Source organism: Mesoplodon mirus (assembly GCF_964341445.2).
Source record: "Mesoplodon mirus genome assembly, chromosome: 15".
Classification (NCBI taxonomy): domain Eukaryota; kingdom Metazoa; phylum Chordata; class Mammalia; order Artiodactyla; family Ziphiidae; genus Mesoplodon; species Mesoplodon mirus.
Genome location: NC_138991.1, coordinates 22,965,754 through 22,982,633, shown reverse-complemented (window position 1 = coordinate 22,982,633; position 16,880 = coordinate 22,965,754). Strand labels below are relative to the sequence as shown.

The 16,880-nt window shown below is 52.4% G+C and overlaps 1 protein-coding gene across 6 annotated transcripts in view; it reads left to right on the top strand.

Moving 5' to 3' along the window:
• The window catches only part of DLGAP4 (DLG associated protein 4), a gene marked incomplete at its 5' end in the record, with an annotated part of 100,246 nt that overhangs the window by 10,257 nt on the left and 73,109 nt on the right, over positions 1 to 16,880 (top strand). For 3 of the 6 annotated variants that reach the window (XM_082645044.1, XM_082645043.1, XM_082645045.1), the window contains one exon: positions 2,635 to 2,875. In XM_082645044.1, coding sequence (XP_082501170.1) covers positions 2,635 to 2,875 — 241 coding nt within the window. The other 3 variants (XM_082645047.1, XM_082645050.1, XM_082645049.1) reach the window with 2 other exon arrangements.

The following is a 16,880-nucleotide window of genomic DNA, read 5'->3' as shown; positions in this document are numbered from 1 at the left end:
GGGAAAGGCCTGGGGAGACTGTTCCATTTGGACAGATCAGGGGCTGGGGGCATTGGCCTTCACATCCCAGCCCCCAGATCCCCTGACTTATCTCCTTTCTTGGGTTCCAATAAGACCTTTAAGGATGTTAGGGTTCTGGAATGAATGCAGAGACTTTTCAAGCTTACCAAAGGTGGTGAAGATGACGCCAGTCCTGGCACTGTCTGCCTGTCCTAAGGGTGCCCCATCCCACGCACACCCATCCTGCCCCTGGAGGTGGTCCTCTCCTCCCCCCCAGGCCCCAGCCCCGAGGCCAGATAGAGAGGCAGGGAAGGTGCTCTGGGCCCAGGTCCTCATTGTGGCCAGGAGTGGCAAGGGACTGATCCAAGGCCACACGGCCTACAGGGCAGAACTGTGACTGGCTCCACATCTCCTGATTCCAGCCACGGATGCCTCATGTGCCTCCCACCTTCATATCATAATTTTTCTTGAGCACATTGTTGCAGAGGGTCTTTGGGGAGCCCACAGTGGGCCAGGTGACCTCTTCCTTCCTTCAGCAGCCTCATGATAAGGGTGTGATATGTTCACATGTAAAACCCCCAGGGCAGTTCCCTGCACATAGTACATCCTCAATGATATACATACCAACAGCACTAACCAGCTGGCCTCTCCCTGGGAGCTTGGGAGCATATTAACTGACACTGACAAATCTTTGCACTTGCCCCATAAAGTTGCCTGTAATAACAGGTACAGGTTATCAGGTGCTTAGTGATTAAGCATGTGATTATGAATGATCTCATTTCATCTTGATCACAGTCCTGTGAAATCTGGTCTCTAATTAGCCCCCATTTTACAGATGGGGAAACTGAGGCACAGAGCAGTTAAGTGACTTGCCCATATTACTCTTGTGAGAAAATGATGGAGCCGGGAATGAAACTCTGGCAGTCTAGCTCCAGAGGTGGGCCATTACCGTGCAGTCCCTAATCAAGGCCTCATCGCCCTTGGCAATCACAGGGGCCTCTCAATATACCTCAGGTTGCAGCTTTGGAGGATAAACACCTATCTCTTTAATACCCTCTCCAAGTGAATTTTGGGTATGTCACATGGCCTACGTTTTAATTTATCAGTGCTGTCTGATAGAATTTTCTGTGATGATTGGAAGTGTTCTATAATCCATGCTGTCCAATAAGGTAACATGAGCAAGTGAAATGTGGCTAGTGTGACTAAGGAACTGAATTTTGTTTATTTTAATTAATTTAAACCTAAATAGCCACGCATGGTTAGTTGCTACCATATTGAACAGAGCAAATTTAGACCTTTCCAAACATATACTCCAAATTGGGTGATGATCAGGAATTCCCTGGCAGTCCAGTGTTCAGGACTCCGCGCTCTCACTGCCGAGGGCCCGGGTTCAATCCCTGGTCGGGGAACTAAGATACCACAAGCTGTGCGGTGCAGCCAGAAAAAAAATTGGGTGATGATCCATTCAGTCATTTTACCTGATGCAGTGCCAGACGAGTCCACAGGCATTCTATTCCATTTAGATAGGGAAACACTGATCCAGGGGATAGTGCTGGCCTGCCTGAGGTCACACAGCCAGGTCCAGGGCACAGTGGCCCCATATCCAGCTTCATCTTTTCCTCCACATGGTGCTCAGTCAACTTTTGCCCCATCCCGTGTAGCCCAGGTGTCTTCCCGGACCCCCACCCAGTGTCCATCTTTAGCCAGCTGACTCCTCAGCTTATACTCTGTGATCCCCAGGTACCAAGATGGCCTGAGACATGGGTCAGACAGACCCTTCCAGAACCATTGGAGAGTGTATGTATGGTGAGCCCCCTCTACACTCACACCCCCAGCTGCAGATTTGTAGGATCTTGTTTCTAGAGGGACACTTAGAAACCATCCAGATGAGGTTGAACTAGACGTGAGATGGCAAATAGCATATATACCTCCATTCTCCATACTGTCCATGGCAGATGTGACTAATCAGTCCTCACTGCCACTACCCTCATTCCAGTATTATTTTCTCTCACCAGACTATTGCATCAGCTTCATCTCTGGCCTCTGCCTCCATTCCAGACCCTATATCCCACATCCATTCTGTACACCAGGGCTAGATTAATCTTCCTTAAATATACATTTGGAGTATTGATTCTGCTACTTCTTCACTGGGTACAACTGGCAAGTATCTTCCCCTCAGTAGCCCTCAGTTTCTTTGCTTGTAAAAATGAAGGAATTGGACCATAAGATGGTAAATATGTAACACACCTACTGCCACCTCCCCATTCCAACCTTCAGGGCAGACGTTACTGATTATAGCCTTCTTTCTGGCTGAATTCAGATATGACCTCAAAATCTATTAGTTAATCATTCTGGACACACAAGATATAACCTAGCTAACATCCTAGAAAGTATGTTTACTAGTTTCTCCTCCATTGTAGAGATGGGAAAATTGAGGCCCAAAGAGGTGAGAGAGTCTGTATATTTCTTAAGGGCTCCATCTGCCCGTCCTGTGTCCTGAGTGAGACGGGAGCAGGAGGGTGGGCCGAGGTGAGGCCCCACAGACTCCAGCTCTGCAGCTGAGCTGACCACCAAGCACCCCATCCCTCCCCAGTGGGCACAGCCGGCCCCTGATGCCTGCTTTTGCCCTGACAGGTACGGGAGGCAGATCTGAGCGACCAGTACGAGGCAGCCTGCGAGTCGGCCTGCAGTGAAGCAGAGTCGACCGCGGCAGAGGCTCTAGACTTGCCGCTGCCCAGCTACTTCCGCTCCCGCAGCCACAGCTACCTGCGCGCCATCCAGGCGGGCTGCTCACAGGAGGAGGACAGTGTTTCCCTGCAGTCCCTTTCCCCCCCTCCCAGCACCGGCAGCCTCAGCAATAGTCGCACGCTTCCGAGTGAGTACCGAGATGGGGGACCCCTGGGACCGTTCCTGGTGGACCGGAGGTGGGGAGGAATCCATGGTTGGTGAGCCAGGATTGGAGGGGTGGCTAGCAAAAGTAGGAGGCCTTGGGGCTGGACTTCCCACCAACTGGTGAACTGGAGTTCAAATGGCAGCAGTGGGGTGGGGGTGGGGCTGTCACAGAGGCAGAAGTCAACACTCGGGGTGGGGTGAGGGGGTCGTGAGGGCTGGAGCTTGTGAGATACTTGGTTGCCCCTGACTCTCTAGACCCTGGCTCTTACTGAAGCCCTACTTACCTGTTAGGATTAGTTCAGGTAGGCAAACCTGTGGGGAGGGTGGGCCCCTGCAGGGAAGAGGATGGGATCTGCATTGAGCCTTCTCAAAGGGGTGGGTTTGCAGGTTTCTCTCATATTCACAGTCAGGGACAACCTATCCTTTCTGATACTTGTTCTAAGTTCTCTGACAATAACCCAGGCATGATGAGAGAAAAAGGGGACCCTGTGTCCCAGAGCAAGCCATGACCATCAAGACCCAGGAAGATCATAGCACAATTTCTGGCTTAGTAGAGAGAACCTTGATCTCACTCTGACTAAAGAGTTTTCCTCCCTGAGCCTCAGTTTCCCCATGTGTAAATTGAGGCATAAGCCAGACCCCAGAGAGCTCTTGGGGGAGATGAAATAAGGCTGTGCCTGGAGAGGTTTAGGCGGGCCCTTGCACATGGTAGGAGCTGACAAGTGTAGCTGTTATTACTGGTTCTCAGACTTGACTCTGAGCCTCCTGACAATCAAAGGCATTGAGGTTGGATTATTGTAGGAAAACCACGTGTTTCAAGCGCTCAGTTGGTGTTTGATATAAGTAACTGAGCCTGAATCTTATGGATATTCTATACACAAGAAACCAACTTGTTGGCTGAATGAACTGCAAAGGCAGGGGGCAGAGCAAGAAGCCACTTTGTGTCACTATTGCCTTTCAAATCGTGGCTGGTATCTGGGCAGATCCCCGAGCTTTTCCAGTCATTTTGACACCTTAAGGAACAGTCTCATTTTCAGGTCTTGAGAGTCTGGTCTCATTTCAAAACATCAGTCTCATCTACTTCAGACCTCACGCACCTGCAGCTAGGGCCTGACTGGGCTCAGAAGCCCACAGTGGGGAGCTGGGCGTGGTGGTGTCTTCTCTGTCCCTTGTTCATCAGTGGCCATTTCTGGTTCCTCCCGTGGGAGGGGAAGGTCGCTATGTTGTCTGGCATCAGGAGTATCTGTGTGACACATGCCACTTGCTAGCTCTTTCTCTTAGGTGGTGCTTTCAGAGTTTCTCCTATCTTGCAGGGCCCTTGTGGTGTCTTCTTTCCTAGCATGGGCAATCCCCCTCCAGGCCACTGCTGCTTATTCTGCTTCAGCTTCTCCAACCAGTGGTCCCCCTCCTCCGCACTCAGCCTCTGTTTGCCAGGGGACCTGGCCCTGCCAGGCAGGCATCTCGGGCAGACTCCTCTGATGACGACTCCAGCCGTACTGTCTCCCTCAGCTCCCGCTTCACCCATGTGAAAACGAGGCCTGTGCCTTGCAGAACTCTGAAAGTATAGGCTGGTCTGCTACAGCCTTCCTTCTAGACCTGCTGTCACAGCTAAGCCTGCCAGCCTCTCCACGTTAGAAGTCTCCAAAGCAGGTGTCGGGGTCCAGTTTCTTTGGCCTCCAAATCCAGGGTATCCCTGCCAGGCTCTCCCAGGCACTCTGTTACAGTCTTATAAGAGTCTCAGGTAAAGGATCAGATTCCCCACGTCATCAGGCCCAAGGAAAGTTCTCTAAGCAGGAGGTGGGCCTGGGGAATCAGATAGCACGTCAACAATTTTCTTCAAATAAACCTTCACTCACCAATCTCCCCTGACCCCAGTCACTCATGAATGGACTGAAGATGGGTGGTGGGCTACACGTCCCAGAACCGTCTGGGTCCCTGTATTGGTCAGCTATTGCTACAAGAGTGCTGCAAAGCAAACAACTACAAAATCAATGTAACAACAAGTAACGTTTATTTCTTGCTCCCAAGTTTGTGGATCAGCTGGAATGGCTCTGTTCCACGTGTTTCTCACCCTCCTCCTGGGACCAAAGTGTCCTCCTGGGAGCAGTGGCTTTAGCAGGGCATGTTCTTCTCATGTTGATGGCAGAAGCACAGAGAGCAAGCCTAAGTACACAGGTACATTTCAAGGTCCCTGCTTGCATAATATCTGCTAAAATCCTATTAGTTAGAGGAAGTCATAGCTCAGAAACAAGGGATGGGGAACTCTCCTCCCACCGTGTGGACAGAGGAAGGGGTGAAGAATCAGGGTCAGTAATTCAGTTTACTGTGGTCCACGTTCTTGGCCACATTGATTTGTGTCCCTCTCACAGAAAATACCCTTATCCCAAAGATCCTGAAAAGACTCATCAATCATAACATCAGGATCTCATGGTACACCTGAAACGAATATAATATTGTAAATCAACTCTCCTTGAGTAATAAATAAATACATAAATACATGCATACATACATACATTTTTTAAAAAGGAAAAAAATATCTCATGATCTGTGTCAGATAGGGATGTGGCTCCTCTTGATCAAGCAACCTAAAATCTAAAATTAAAAAAAAAAGATATCTACCTCCCACCTCCCAACCCCCCCCACACACACCCAGCATACATTGGTAAAATAGGACTGCAGTCCACACTCCAGAAAGAGGGAGAAGGGGTTCAGAGACTTACTGATCCATGGCCATTCTGAAGTCCTTCTGGGCAGATGTTGGGCAGATACTCTGGGAAAGGGAATGTCTCTTGACTAGGCCCAAGCTCTACGCTCTGGGGTCGATTCCCTAAGCCATGGTTTTCCGTAGCTCTTGGCTCTGCTCTCTGAAAGCCCTTCCTTTTCCATTAGCCTTGTTGGCCACGTCTAAAGAAAGCATTGGAGAATAGGCCTTTGGGCAGCCAAAGAGCCTTCTTTGTCTGCTTCCTGCCTGAAGAAAGTTAGGGACCCAGTGGTCTTTTTACATCTTGAGTGGTCTCAGTCCCTTGAGCCTAAGCTGATCATAGTTTTGGCCACATACCTCCCTCAAACACTTTATGGGTTTTCTATGTATTTGATTCCACTTAACCCCATGTACCAAAAAGCACACCCACAATTATTTTTGAGTCACGTCAGTCTCTCTCAACTCAATTATGATGACTTTGGGTGCATCAGGCTTCTGTGGGGCCATGCTCTTAAGCTTTCTAGAAGCTCTTTTGAGCAGCTGAGAGCATCTACTGAATGGTACCTTATTATTTTAGAGTATTAATAAAAGATGCTGTAACCACATCCTCGAGTTGATCTGACCCACACGCTGTATCTTAAGGCCATGACCTTGGTCTGATCTTTGTCCCCAGACTGTATATTAATTTGAAACTGATTTACTGGCTGGAGAAGCTGGAGTTGACTGATCTCTTGTCCAACTCAGCGAGTTCTGGGCTCTCTGTATTCCCTCTAAACACTCCCTGTGACACTCCCTGTTTCTTTTATGAATTCCTCTTTCTTCTAAGTCCTTATCAAATTCAGCCCAAAGGAGCCAGCTCTTGCTTTCAACATTTTACCTGGAAACTCTCTTGCCCAAATCCATTGGTTCTCTTCAAGTTACTGTAGATTGACAGTTTTACCAAGCATTTTGTCTCTGCAGAGTATGGGTAACCTTTTTTCAAGCCTCCTCTAACAGTTTGCTCACTGCTCAGCACTTGGTCCCAGAGCCAATGCTACATATTTTTGTTTTTGTTGCTTATACACGCCACTCTTGGTACCAATTTCTGTATCTATCAACTATTATCACAATAATGCCGTGTAACAAACAAGCACATCTAATTTCAGAGGCACACAATAATGCGCATTTGTTCTCATTCATGAGTTTTTTGGTTGTCTGGTTCTGCTCTGCATGTCCTATATTCTCCTCCTGGAACCAAAGCACACTCCTGGAATCAGTGCCCTAGCCAAGGCATGTACTTCTCATGGTGGTGGCAGAAGTATAAGAGGGCAAATCCCATGGTACAAGCTCATTTCAAGTCTCTGTGTCACACCTGTGAACATCTGGTTGGTCAAAGCAAGTCACATGAGCCCAAAGCCAAGGTCCAGGGAAATACACTCAACCTTTTGTGGGAGAAACTGCAGTTACATTGCAAAGGGCATGAACACGGGGAAGGGTTGAGAATTGAGGCCAAATATTCAATAATGAATAATCCAGCATTTCTGGCTTTAAATGTAGGGATGTGGGGCTCCAATTATTCTCAGTTTGGGGGCTTAAGCCCAAACCAGGATACTCAAGAAAGTACTGGTAGCAACATCTGACACCTACCCAGACATGTGTGCACATATATACCTACTTATGGACATATATTCTGTACCCTTAGACCTCTCTCTCTGAAAACATATAAAAACACATGCACACTGATATTCTCACATGCACAAACATACACCTAATCTCTACATACAGTTGCACATGGTCTCATATATGTGTGTGTCTCCTCCAAGGCTCATGCCACCTCCACACCTGTGAGGAAATCATGCCCCTAACAGACTGGAGCCACCAAAACAATTCCCCCTACCCCATGTTTCCCCACTCAGCCCTCCTTCCAGGTCTCCATAGTGACCACTACATACGTGCTCCTCTCTCCTCCAACCCCTGATCCCCTCATGCTCAGCAGGTAAACTCACCTGCCTTGCAGGGAAAACCAAAGCCACCAGATTTTTCAGACCTGTGCCCAGAGCTGCAGTTGGTCCCTACAGTACCTTAGTGCTGGGTTAGGAAAGACACTTAACTGTCATCTATTGGAAAATTATTATGATGCACAATTTTTATTCGAATAATGTCCTTTACTGCCATCTGCTGCAGATGTGTCATAATAAATATACAATTCGATTATGTCTGTGTTGTGAACAGCACCCCCCTTATACGTGGCACCCTTCATCAGTGTAAAGCTTGCACCACCATCTATGGCATTCTGGCCCGTAACCACCTCCCTCCTCACAGACACACCCCACCACCCACAGGTACACCCTCCCTCAGACACTGTCTCCCTGCAGGGGTCGCCCCTGCTCAGAAGGCTGCCCCCTGTCCTCAGCATATGTCTCCAAGAAGTGAGCAGTCTGGGGCCTGTCCCCCACCTAGGGCTGTTCTGAGCCCCCAGTCACTGAGGGGCATGAAAGCTCTTTGTCACCCTCACACGGGTACATATGCTCTCAGGTCATATGCCAGCAGGTGGGTGGATGTGGAGGCCACTTACTGAGATGGTGAGAGCCTGGGAGGGGCGGGCCCCTCCGGAGTGGCCCTGGGCAGGGCATGGAGCTTGCCCACCCCCCACCCGCTTGCTGGGGGCTGGCCAGCTTCCCAGCTGTCAGCACCCCCTCTGTCCCTCCCCTTCTCTGACCCAGATTCCACATTCCAGAAATAGCTCTGGCAGGTGACTGGCAGGCAGGGTCAGCCCCAGCCGGGATGGCGGGGGAAACAGAAGCTTCGCTACATACACATGCCCCTCCCCAGCCAAAGGACCTACCTGGGAGGGCCCACGGGGGTGCCATTACCCCCTCAGTCTGCCCCATCCTGCCCCCTATCTCTCCACTTCTGAGAAAGAAAAGAAACAGAGAACGCGCTCGTCCCACTCCTCCCTTCTCCGACGCTGCCCATCCCCCATTAGCGCTCATTCTCCTCTTCTCCCTCCCTTCCTCCATCCCTTTCTTCCAGCTTCCCCTCCCCTCCATCATCTTAGCCTTCTGTCTGCCTGTCACCCTCAGTCCCGTTTCTCCCCGCCACCAGCCTCTCTCCCTTTCTTTCTTCTCAATTTCTGGCCCTTCTCCCTCCCCAGCCTCCCTTTCTGTGTCTCTCCCACTCACTCTGACTCACAAGGGAGGCTGTGACAACACCTAGGAGCGGTGGCTGCTGGGTGGTACCTGCCACCTACCCCTGCCCAGCACCAACTGCATTCCCTGCAGCTGCACATGGGTACACGTGTGTACACGCGCACATGTGCACACGCGCACATGTGCACACACCTGGAGTCACTCTCTGGCAGTGCTTGGGATAGGTTTCTGGACTGGGAAACACCCTTGCTCCTTGCTCAGGGGCCCTGAGTTCTAGATTCAGCTGTGCTGTGTCACTCTGGGTGGGTCCTGACCCCTCCCTGCGCCTCAAATTCTCCATCTATGTTGTGAGGCTTGGGTTTGGGGACCCCCAAACACCTCCTATCTGAGTCACAGAATGCTCTGTCCTCCCTTCTTTGTCCCCTCTCCCCTCCCCCAGAACTCTCCCAGTTTCTTCTCCGATTTACTCTCTCCTCCATAGACACAGGAAGGGAGGCTGACAAAATTCCAGTAAGCAGCCAACCTTCCAGGCAGCCTTGTCCCCCAAGCCCTTTCCCAGGCCTAACCCTCCACAATCTCCGGTTATTACACTACAGGTTCCTTTCAGGTTGGACAGTCCAATCCCCAGAATATCAGGGCTGAGAGGAACCTGAAAGACCATCATGTCCAGAGATGCAAATAGACTTCAACTCACATGTCATCTCTGATCCCTGGAGCTCAGGACTGAGATTGGGTTAAGCAGAGAAATGTGCCACCATCAATTAGTGATGGCTGCTTTGTCCAGGAATGTTGCACTTATCTGACGGTCCTTATTTAGCCCAGTTAAACACACACACACACACATATACACGTTTACAGATATTTTACAAAGAAACTGTAGCCTAGAGGAGGTGAGTGTCAAGTCAGGGTCACCCAGTTAGAAGGTCAAGGAGCTGTTTCCCACCTCGGTCTGCCTGGCTTGAGTTCCCCATTATCCTGTGTTGGGGGGGCCATCCAAGGTCCTGGTAAAGAGATGCAGTGTGGTCACAGGAGTTTCAGGGAGAATTATCTGGCCACATGGGCAGGATGGATTGGAAGTTGTGCAGTGGTCCAGGCAAGGCACAGTGAGGCCTGGGCAGGGGCCATAGAGTCAGAGAGTAATGGGAGGGTCCAGGAGGCCTTCCTAGAGTGAGTGATGAGGAGCCAGAATTCCCACCTCCTGAAATAGGCACCTCTCCACAGAGGGCACTGGGCAGAAGGTGGGCTTCCTCCCACAGCCCTACCCAGCCGTGGACCAGGAAGTTCCTGGTTAACTGAGTTACTCTCCTAAGTCCCATTTTTAGGCAGACCCACTGAGCCTTCTGGGGGAAATAGTGATTGGGCTTAAGAACTGGTGGGCAGGCTGGGAACCCCAGCTTTGAGATTCTTGAACAAGAATAATTCCTTACTCGGGGGTAGAGAGGTCAGGCCAAAGGAGGAGAGACTAAGGTGCTTAAGTTGAATCTCGGAGGCCCTGAGGCCATGGTTAAGGGCAAGAGCCTTGCAGTGAGGCAGCCCTTTCATTGAATAGATGCTTACTGATCACCTCAGTGGGCCAGGCTCTGCTCTAGGCACCAGGGACACATCAGTGAACACAAGGGAAACCTCTGCCTTCACAGAGACTACATACTTTTGGGGGGGGGCATATGGGGGGAGGCAGACAAAACAATAAGCATAAATAACTCAAGTAAGTATATGGTTTATTGGCAAGTAGTGTAGGGCGAGGAGTACTGGGAGTGCCAGCAGCAGGAGAAGGGTGCTGCGGCATAAACAGGGTACCACGATAGAACTCATTGAGACAGATGTTTGAGCAGGCACTTGAAGGAAGTGAGGGAAGGAGTAGTGCTGGGGAGGTACTCCAGGCAGGGAGAAGAGTGGTACAAAGGCCCTGAGGCAGGAGGGTGCCTAGTGCATTGGAGGAGGAGCAGGGCTGGTGTGGTTGGGATGGAGCAAGACAGAGTCAGGCATGTGCTTTGGGGCTTCCTGAATTTTCCTAAGTAATCAATCTAAAGATAAAGACTAAGTGAATGGTATAGGTGTAGCATAGTGACTGTGAGAAGGGCAAAGTAAGCTAATATTTTCAAAGTGCTTAGTACAGTGCCTGGCATCAAGAAAAGGCTCAATAGCCCTCAGTTGCTTTTGTTACTATTATACCTTTATGCAAGACAGTGGTATTGGAAAGACTGTATCATCTTCTTGAGTAAGATGCTTTTTTAAAAAAAATTAATTTTGTAATTTATATTTTTGGTTGCGTTGGGTCTTCGTTGCTGCGCGTGGGCTAGAGAAACTAGTTGTGGCGAGCGGGGGCTACTCTTCGTTGCGGTGTGCGGGCTTCTCATTGTGGCGGCTTCTCTTGTGGAGCACGGGCTTCAGTAGATGGGGCACGCGGGCTCAGTAGTTGTTGCACATGGGCTTAGTTGCTCCGCGGCATGTGGGATCTTCCCCAACCAGGGATTGAACCCGTGTTCCCTGCACTGGCAGGCAGATCGTTAACCACTGCGCCACCAGGGAAGTCCCTTGAGTAAGATTCTTTTCTCCACTTTACATTTGGAAAAGAGCTGGAGAAGGGAAGGGACTTGCCTAGGTCACCCAGCAAGGCAGGTGGGGGAGCAGAAGCTGGATCTGCAGGTAGGCGCAGATGAGGGATGAGACCCCAAGGACCAGGACTGTGAGTAAGGGGACTCGCAGGGGAGAAGTGGGGAACTGGGAAGGCCATGAGCCGTGAAGGGAGTGACATTAATTTAGGCAGCTCCTACTGCACTTGGCTCTCCAAGGCATCCTGGATGTGATGGTTTTTACTACGGAGGAAACGAAGGCTTAGGAGGTTGAATGAGTATCTTGTCCAAGGTCACACAGCCCTCCGGAGGCTGAGCAGGGATTCTAACCCAACCCGGAGGACCTCAGGTGAGCACAGCAAAGCGAGGATGGAGTAGAGAGGACAACCAGAAACACTTAGGACGTACAGTCGATAGTACCTGGGGGGCTAATTTGACCACACAGAGATGAGAAGACCACCTCAGACTGCTTGTTCTGAGCCTCAGTTTCTCCCGGGAACAGCGAGGTGACGCCACGGTAAACTGGTGCAGACTCTCCTGGTCCCTCTCTCGTCAGGGAGCATGCGTCTGGTTCCAGCTGGAACCGGTTTGGTGGGGGCGGCTAGAGGGGCGGAGTCCCCCGTGCCTAGGCATGCGCGTGCTGACGTGGGCGCGCGCTCCCTCTCGGGGTCGGGCGGCCTGGGCGTAGGCTGGACTGAGCGCCCCGCGCGCTTGCGCACCCGCCCCTCCGCGCGCGCTACGGCCACGTGCCGAGAGGGCTGCGCGCGCCCCCGCTCGTCCCGGGAGTCCCGAGCGACGAGCGCGCGCGTGACGTGAGGGGCGGGGCGGGGCGGGGCCGGCGTGGGGCTTTAACCCAGAGGCCCCGCCCCTCGGGCTTACAAAACCGGAGCCTCGGGCCGGGCCGCGTGAGGGAGGAGGGTGAGTGCCCGCCGCTGGCCGCAGCTGCCGCCAGCCCGTCCGTCACTTCGTCGGTCTGTCCGGTCCACGTCGTCGCCGCCGCCTCCTCAGCCCGGACGCCTGGGGCCCGCCCAGCGCCGCCCGGAGCAGCCGCGGCCCCGCGAGGAGACGGGCGCCGCCCCCGCCCGGCCCTGCCCTGCCCCCGCCCTCCTCCCCTTCTGTCCGTCCGTCCGTCCGTCCGTTCCCCCGCCCGCTCGCGCTTCCGTCCTTCTGTCCGGCCACCAGCCCTCGGGCCCGTAGCCCCGCTCCGCCCGCTTTGTCTCTCCCTGGCTCGCTGTCTCTTTGTCTCTGCCCTCGCGCTGCCTCCCAGCCCCTCCCTCGCTCCCCGATCTCGGGTCCCCCTCAAGGCGCTCGTCTCATCCCTCAGAGCCTACCCCCTCTGAGCGCCCCTCATCTTTGGGGACCTTTTTTTTCAGAACACCTTCCACACTCCCCCAAGGCTCTCCTCTGAGCTTCCCGCACATCCCTTGAGGGTCCTCCCTTCCATCTGTCCCCCCAAATCCCGGGGGTCTTGCCTCCTCTTAGCCCTCATTTCTTCAGGGTTTTCCCTCTTTTGGTGTCCCCCGTATACGCTGATACCTCCTAGATCCCTTGGGGTCTCTCCTTGGGACCCCCAAAGCTCCCCAGCTCCCAGACTTAAGCGCCCCTCCCTGCCTTCCCTTGGTTTGTCCCCTGTCGCTGTCTCTCCTTGTTCTCTCTCGGGCCTCCGCGCTCCTCATTCCTCTGGGTCGGGGGCCCCTGCTTTGCTCTCCCTGCCTCACTCTGCCCCCGCATCTGTCTTGCTGGTGTCACCACTCGATGTCTCTTGCGCTGCAGACCCCCTTTTAAGGCGACTCCTTTGCCAGGGCTCTTGCCGCTCCCCCTTGCTTTCTCTGCCCCGGTCCCCTGTCTCCCCTTCTCTCTGCTCCTGTGTCTCTCCCTCTCCCCTTTTCTGTCTTTGCCGGTCTCTGGGTCTCTGACCCCCATCCGGCCCTCATGGCTTTGTGTCTGGAGCTCTTGAAGCAATGTGAGTGGTGGGGTGTCCGGGTCTGGCTGGAGTCCGCCCGCAGGCTGGCCGCGGCCGAGGCTCCATGGGGTTGGCGCTGGGGCGAGGGCTGGCGCTGGGGCAGGAGGCTCTGGGGCCTCCCCACAAAGGGGGCAAGGAGGGAGGGGCCAGGCTGTCTGGCAGAGGTGGGAGTGGGGAGCCTTCCTGCTCTGAGGCTTCTGCTTTAGTTGCTTGTGTGTGTGGACGGTGCCACGGGCTGGGCATCCCTGCCCGCTTGGCCCTGCATGGCCTGGCATTTTGTGATTGCTTGTGGGCAGGCCTGGGCTATTTTGGAGCCAGCAGGATGTGATATCACTTGGGCGTTTATTTAGACCCGATTGGGGGTGGGGACTGCGTTCTTGCCAACTTGAGTAATCAAATTTTGCAGGGGGCGGGGTGCGGCCTCCTAGGCAGCTGGGCTGTAAGGTTTGTGGCCAGAACTTTGCCAGCCACCAGACTGGGCAGGTGAACCAGGGTCTGTGCTGCCTTGGTCTTGCTGAGACTGTCAATCAGGGTGAGGGGAGAGAGGGGTTGTTTTTAACCTGACCACCCTTGAGGATTGGGTTTGGTGGTCTAAGACCTCTGCGGCCAGCCTCAAGCTGTGTGACCTTGAATGAGACCTTCAACCTTTCCAAGTCTCAGTTTCTCCATCTGTAAAAAGGGAATAATTATGGCAGCCTCACAAGGTTGTCGTGACAATCAAATGAAATATCTGTAAAGACACTTCGGGAACTGTCAGCCTGTCCTTAAACTGAGCCTCACAGAGGGAAAGCAGCTTGCCCGGGGCACACAGGCTAGTTCATGGCAGAGTTGGGACAGGGATCCAGGCCTGGGACTCCCCAGCCCAGAGTTCTTTACCCTCCCCCCCACTCCATTGCCACCTGGTTGTTCAGAAATGCACCTGCCCTTCCAATAGGGCAGGGGGCAGGCTGCCCCTTTTTATGCCCCCATTCCTGGTTGCTCTTTGCCAGTTTGTAAAGATAGGTGGGTGTGCCCAGCTGGATGTCTGTGCGGGAGACAGTTGGATTTTCCATGTTCCATCCCATTGTTGTTTAAGGGTGGGCCCTGCTTGGCCAGTGGCACTTGGGAATAAAGTCTGTCAGTTTGTAGTTGTGAGCCCCACCTGCTTTTCCAGCTTCCTGTAGAGTGGGGGAACACAGGCTCCAGCTGAGAGATGCTCCACAGACAGCTGGGGTCTGCTGTCAAGGAGCCTCAGATGTCCCAGAACTTTGGAGCAGGAGATAAGATCAGCTATTTTAGCCCCCTCGTCTTACAGACAGGGTCCAGAGAGACCAGGGACCCACAGAGGATTTCAGCCAGGACTCCTGTGTCCTCTGCCGTAGCACTGCCTCTGAGGAGGTTGCTCTCTGGCTGGTGTCACCTGCCCACTGGTGTATAATGACAATTTCCAACATCCGTTGACCTTTTACTGTGGGCCCTGAGCTTGACACGCTACACAGACTACTTGCAGCAGGGAGGAGAAAGGGCTTGGTCTCTGGCCTGAAAGTGGAGGGAATCAGGGTTGTGGTCACCACATCTTACCTCTCAGGGAGGCTGCTTTCGCCTGGGCTTCAGCTTCCTTATCTGTAAAGTGGGAATGATAATCCTTGTCCTAAGGCTGATTCTGAAATCATGGAATCCCTAAAGAAATTCTGTGAGGCAGAATGCCAAGGTTCTATTCTCGGCTCTGATGCTAAGATGCTGTGTGACTTCAGACAAGTGTCTTCCTCTGTCTGTATTTTTCCTTCGAAAAAATGAGGAAGCTGGTTGTTGTGCTCTCTTAGGTGCTTCCGGCCCTGACATTTGAGGATTTTAAGGTAACTGAAATGCCACCTATTTGCACCTACATCTCATTTCACCTGTTAAAAAAGTGTGCTTGATCACAAAATAAGAGGCAGAATGTGTTGAGTGCTGCCAGATGTGTGCTGATAATGTGCTGTGGGGTTTCATCGGAGACATATCTTGTCCGGGCAAAGGGATCAAAAAGGCTTCCAGAAGGAGGCAGTGCTTGAGCTGGGCCCCTATACCAGACATGTTCTGCCTCTTATACAAACTGTTCCAGAGAAAGAGTTCGGGTTTTCGGGCCGCAGACACCTGGTCTTAGTTGGTCTGCATCACTCGCTGCCTGTGTAATCTTGGGCTAGTTACTTTCTTTGAGCTTCAGTTTCCTCGTCTGGACGCAAGATAATCATAATTACACTGCAGGGTTGTGGTGAGGATTAAGTGAGATTCTACATTAAAAAATAACTGGTACACAGTAGGCGTTTAATAAATGTGAACTTTCACCTCCAGATAATATCTGGATCCCTTTTTGCTTTGTGGGAACAAGGCAGAGGCCCAGCCTCTCCCTCTACCCGCTGTGGCTGGGGTTCAGGTAGCAAGAAAAGCACCTCCTGGCTGTTCTAATATGTAACAGCAGTGATCCTCTAACCTCTCGCTTGCTGTGTGGGACATTGTGTAATCTGCCAGGCTCTTTCCTTTCATAATCTGCCAGGCTCTTTCCTTTCCATTGTTCCTCACAACAGCCCTGGGAGGAAGTCAGAAGCCTGTGGAGTTCTCCCTGTTTCACGGGTGAATGAAGAATAGGGGCCCAGGGAGGGCTTGCACCCAGGCCTCTTGACTTGGCTCCCCCTGCAACCCACAGCGTTGCTCCACATTTATTGCTGCTGCCCGGTAGCCTACCGCTCGGGCTGCCTTCTCTGGATCCGGCGTCTGTTCTGCAAGGAGGGTTTGTTTGGCATTTCCCCAGCCTCTGAGCTCATCTCAAATTTAAATAGGACTAGCTTGAGGTTGGGTGGGGACTGAGTCACCACCTTCCCTGGCTTTCTCATCCTGAGCAGCAGCCAGTCACACCCAGAGGGCCACTGCCGTAGACCTGCTGGTTGTAGACCCTGCACACAACAGGCTTTCCTCCCAGAAGCTCGGATGGCTCAGGAATGTCTCCCTCTGGGCTCTCAGGGGAAGGCGGCAGTGGTGGCTCCATATGTATTTCTTCACCTCAGGGATCTGGAAGCACAAGCCACACTGAGCTGTTGTTGCCTGGCCTCTCCTGCTCCAAGCCTTTATTTGTGCTGTACTGTCCCCCGTGGTGCCGTCTCTTCCCTTTGAGGCCCACATTGTCAAATGCCACCTCTTCCAGGAAGTCTCTGATTGCTGCCTCTGGAGTCAGACTGTGAATTCGGTCCCAGGTCCATACTTGCTGAAAGTGTGACCTTGGAGATCACTTTACCTCTCTGTGCCTCAGTTTCCTCATATATAAAAATTAGGCTCCTCATCTTTACAAAGTTCAGGTTCCTGAGCTCTATCCCCAAAGATTCTCATTTGGCAGGTCTGGGGGCAGGAATCAGCTTTTTAAACCAGCCCTCTGGAGGAGTCTGATGCTGAAAGCCTGTGGGCCGCACTCTGGGTAAAGCTGAACTGAGAGTTTCTTGGGTTGGTGTCACAGTTTGGCTTGTCCCTGCTGTGTGACCTTGGATTGATCGACTTTCTGCACCTCAGTTTTCTTCCCTGTCAGACTGGGATGGAAATGCCTTCCTCACAGATTGCTCTGAGGATGCAGACTCGTGTCGTAAAGGCCCCTCAAGAAATGGGAACCTGTCTGCTAC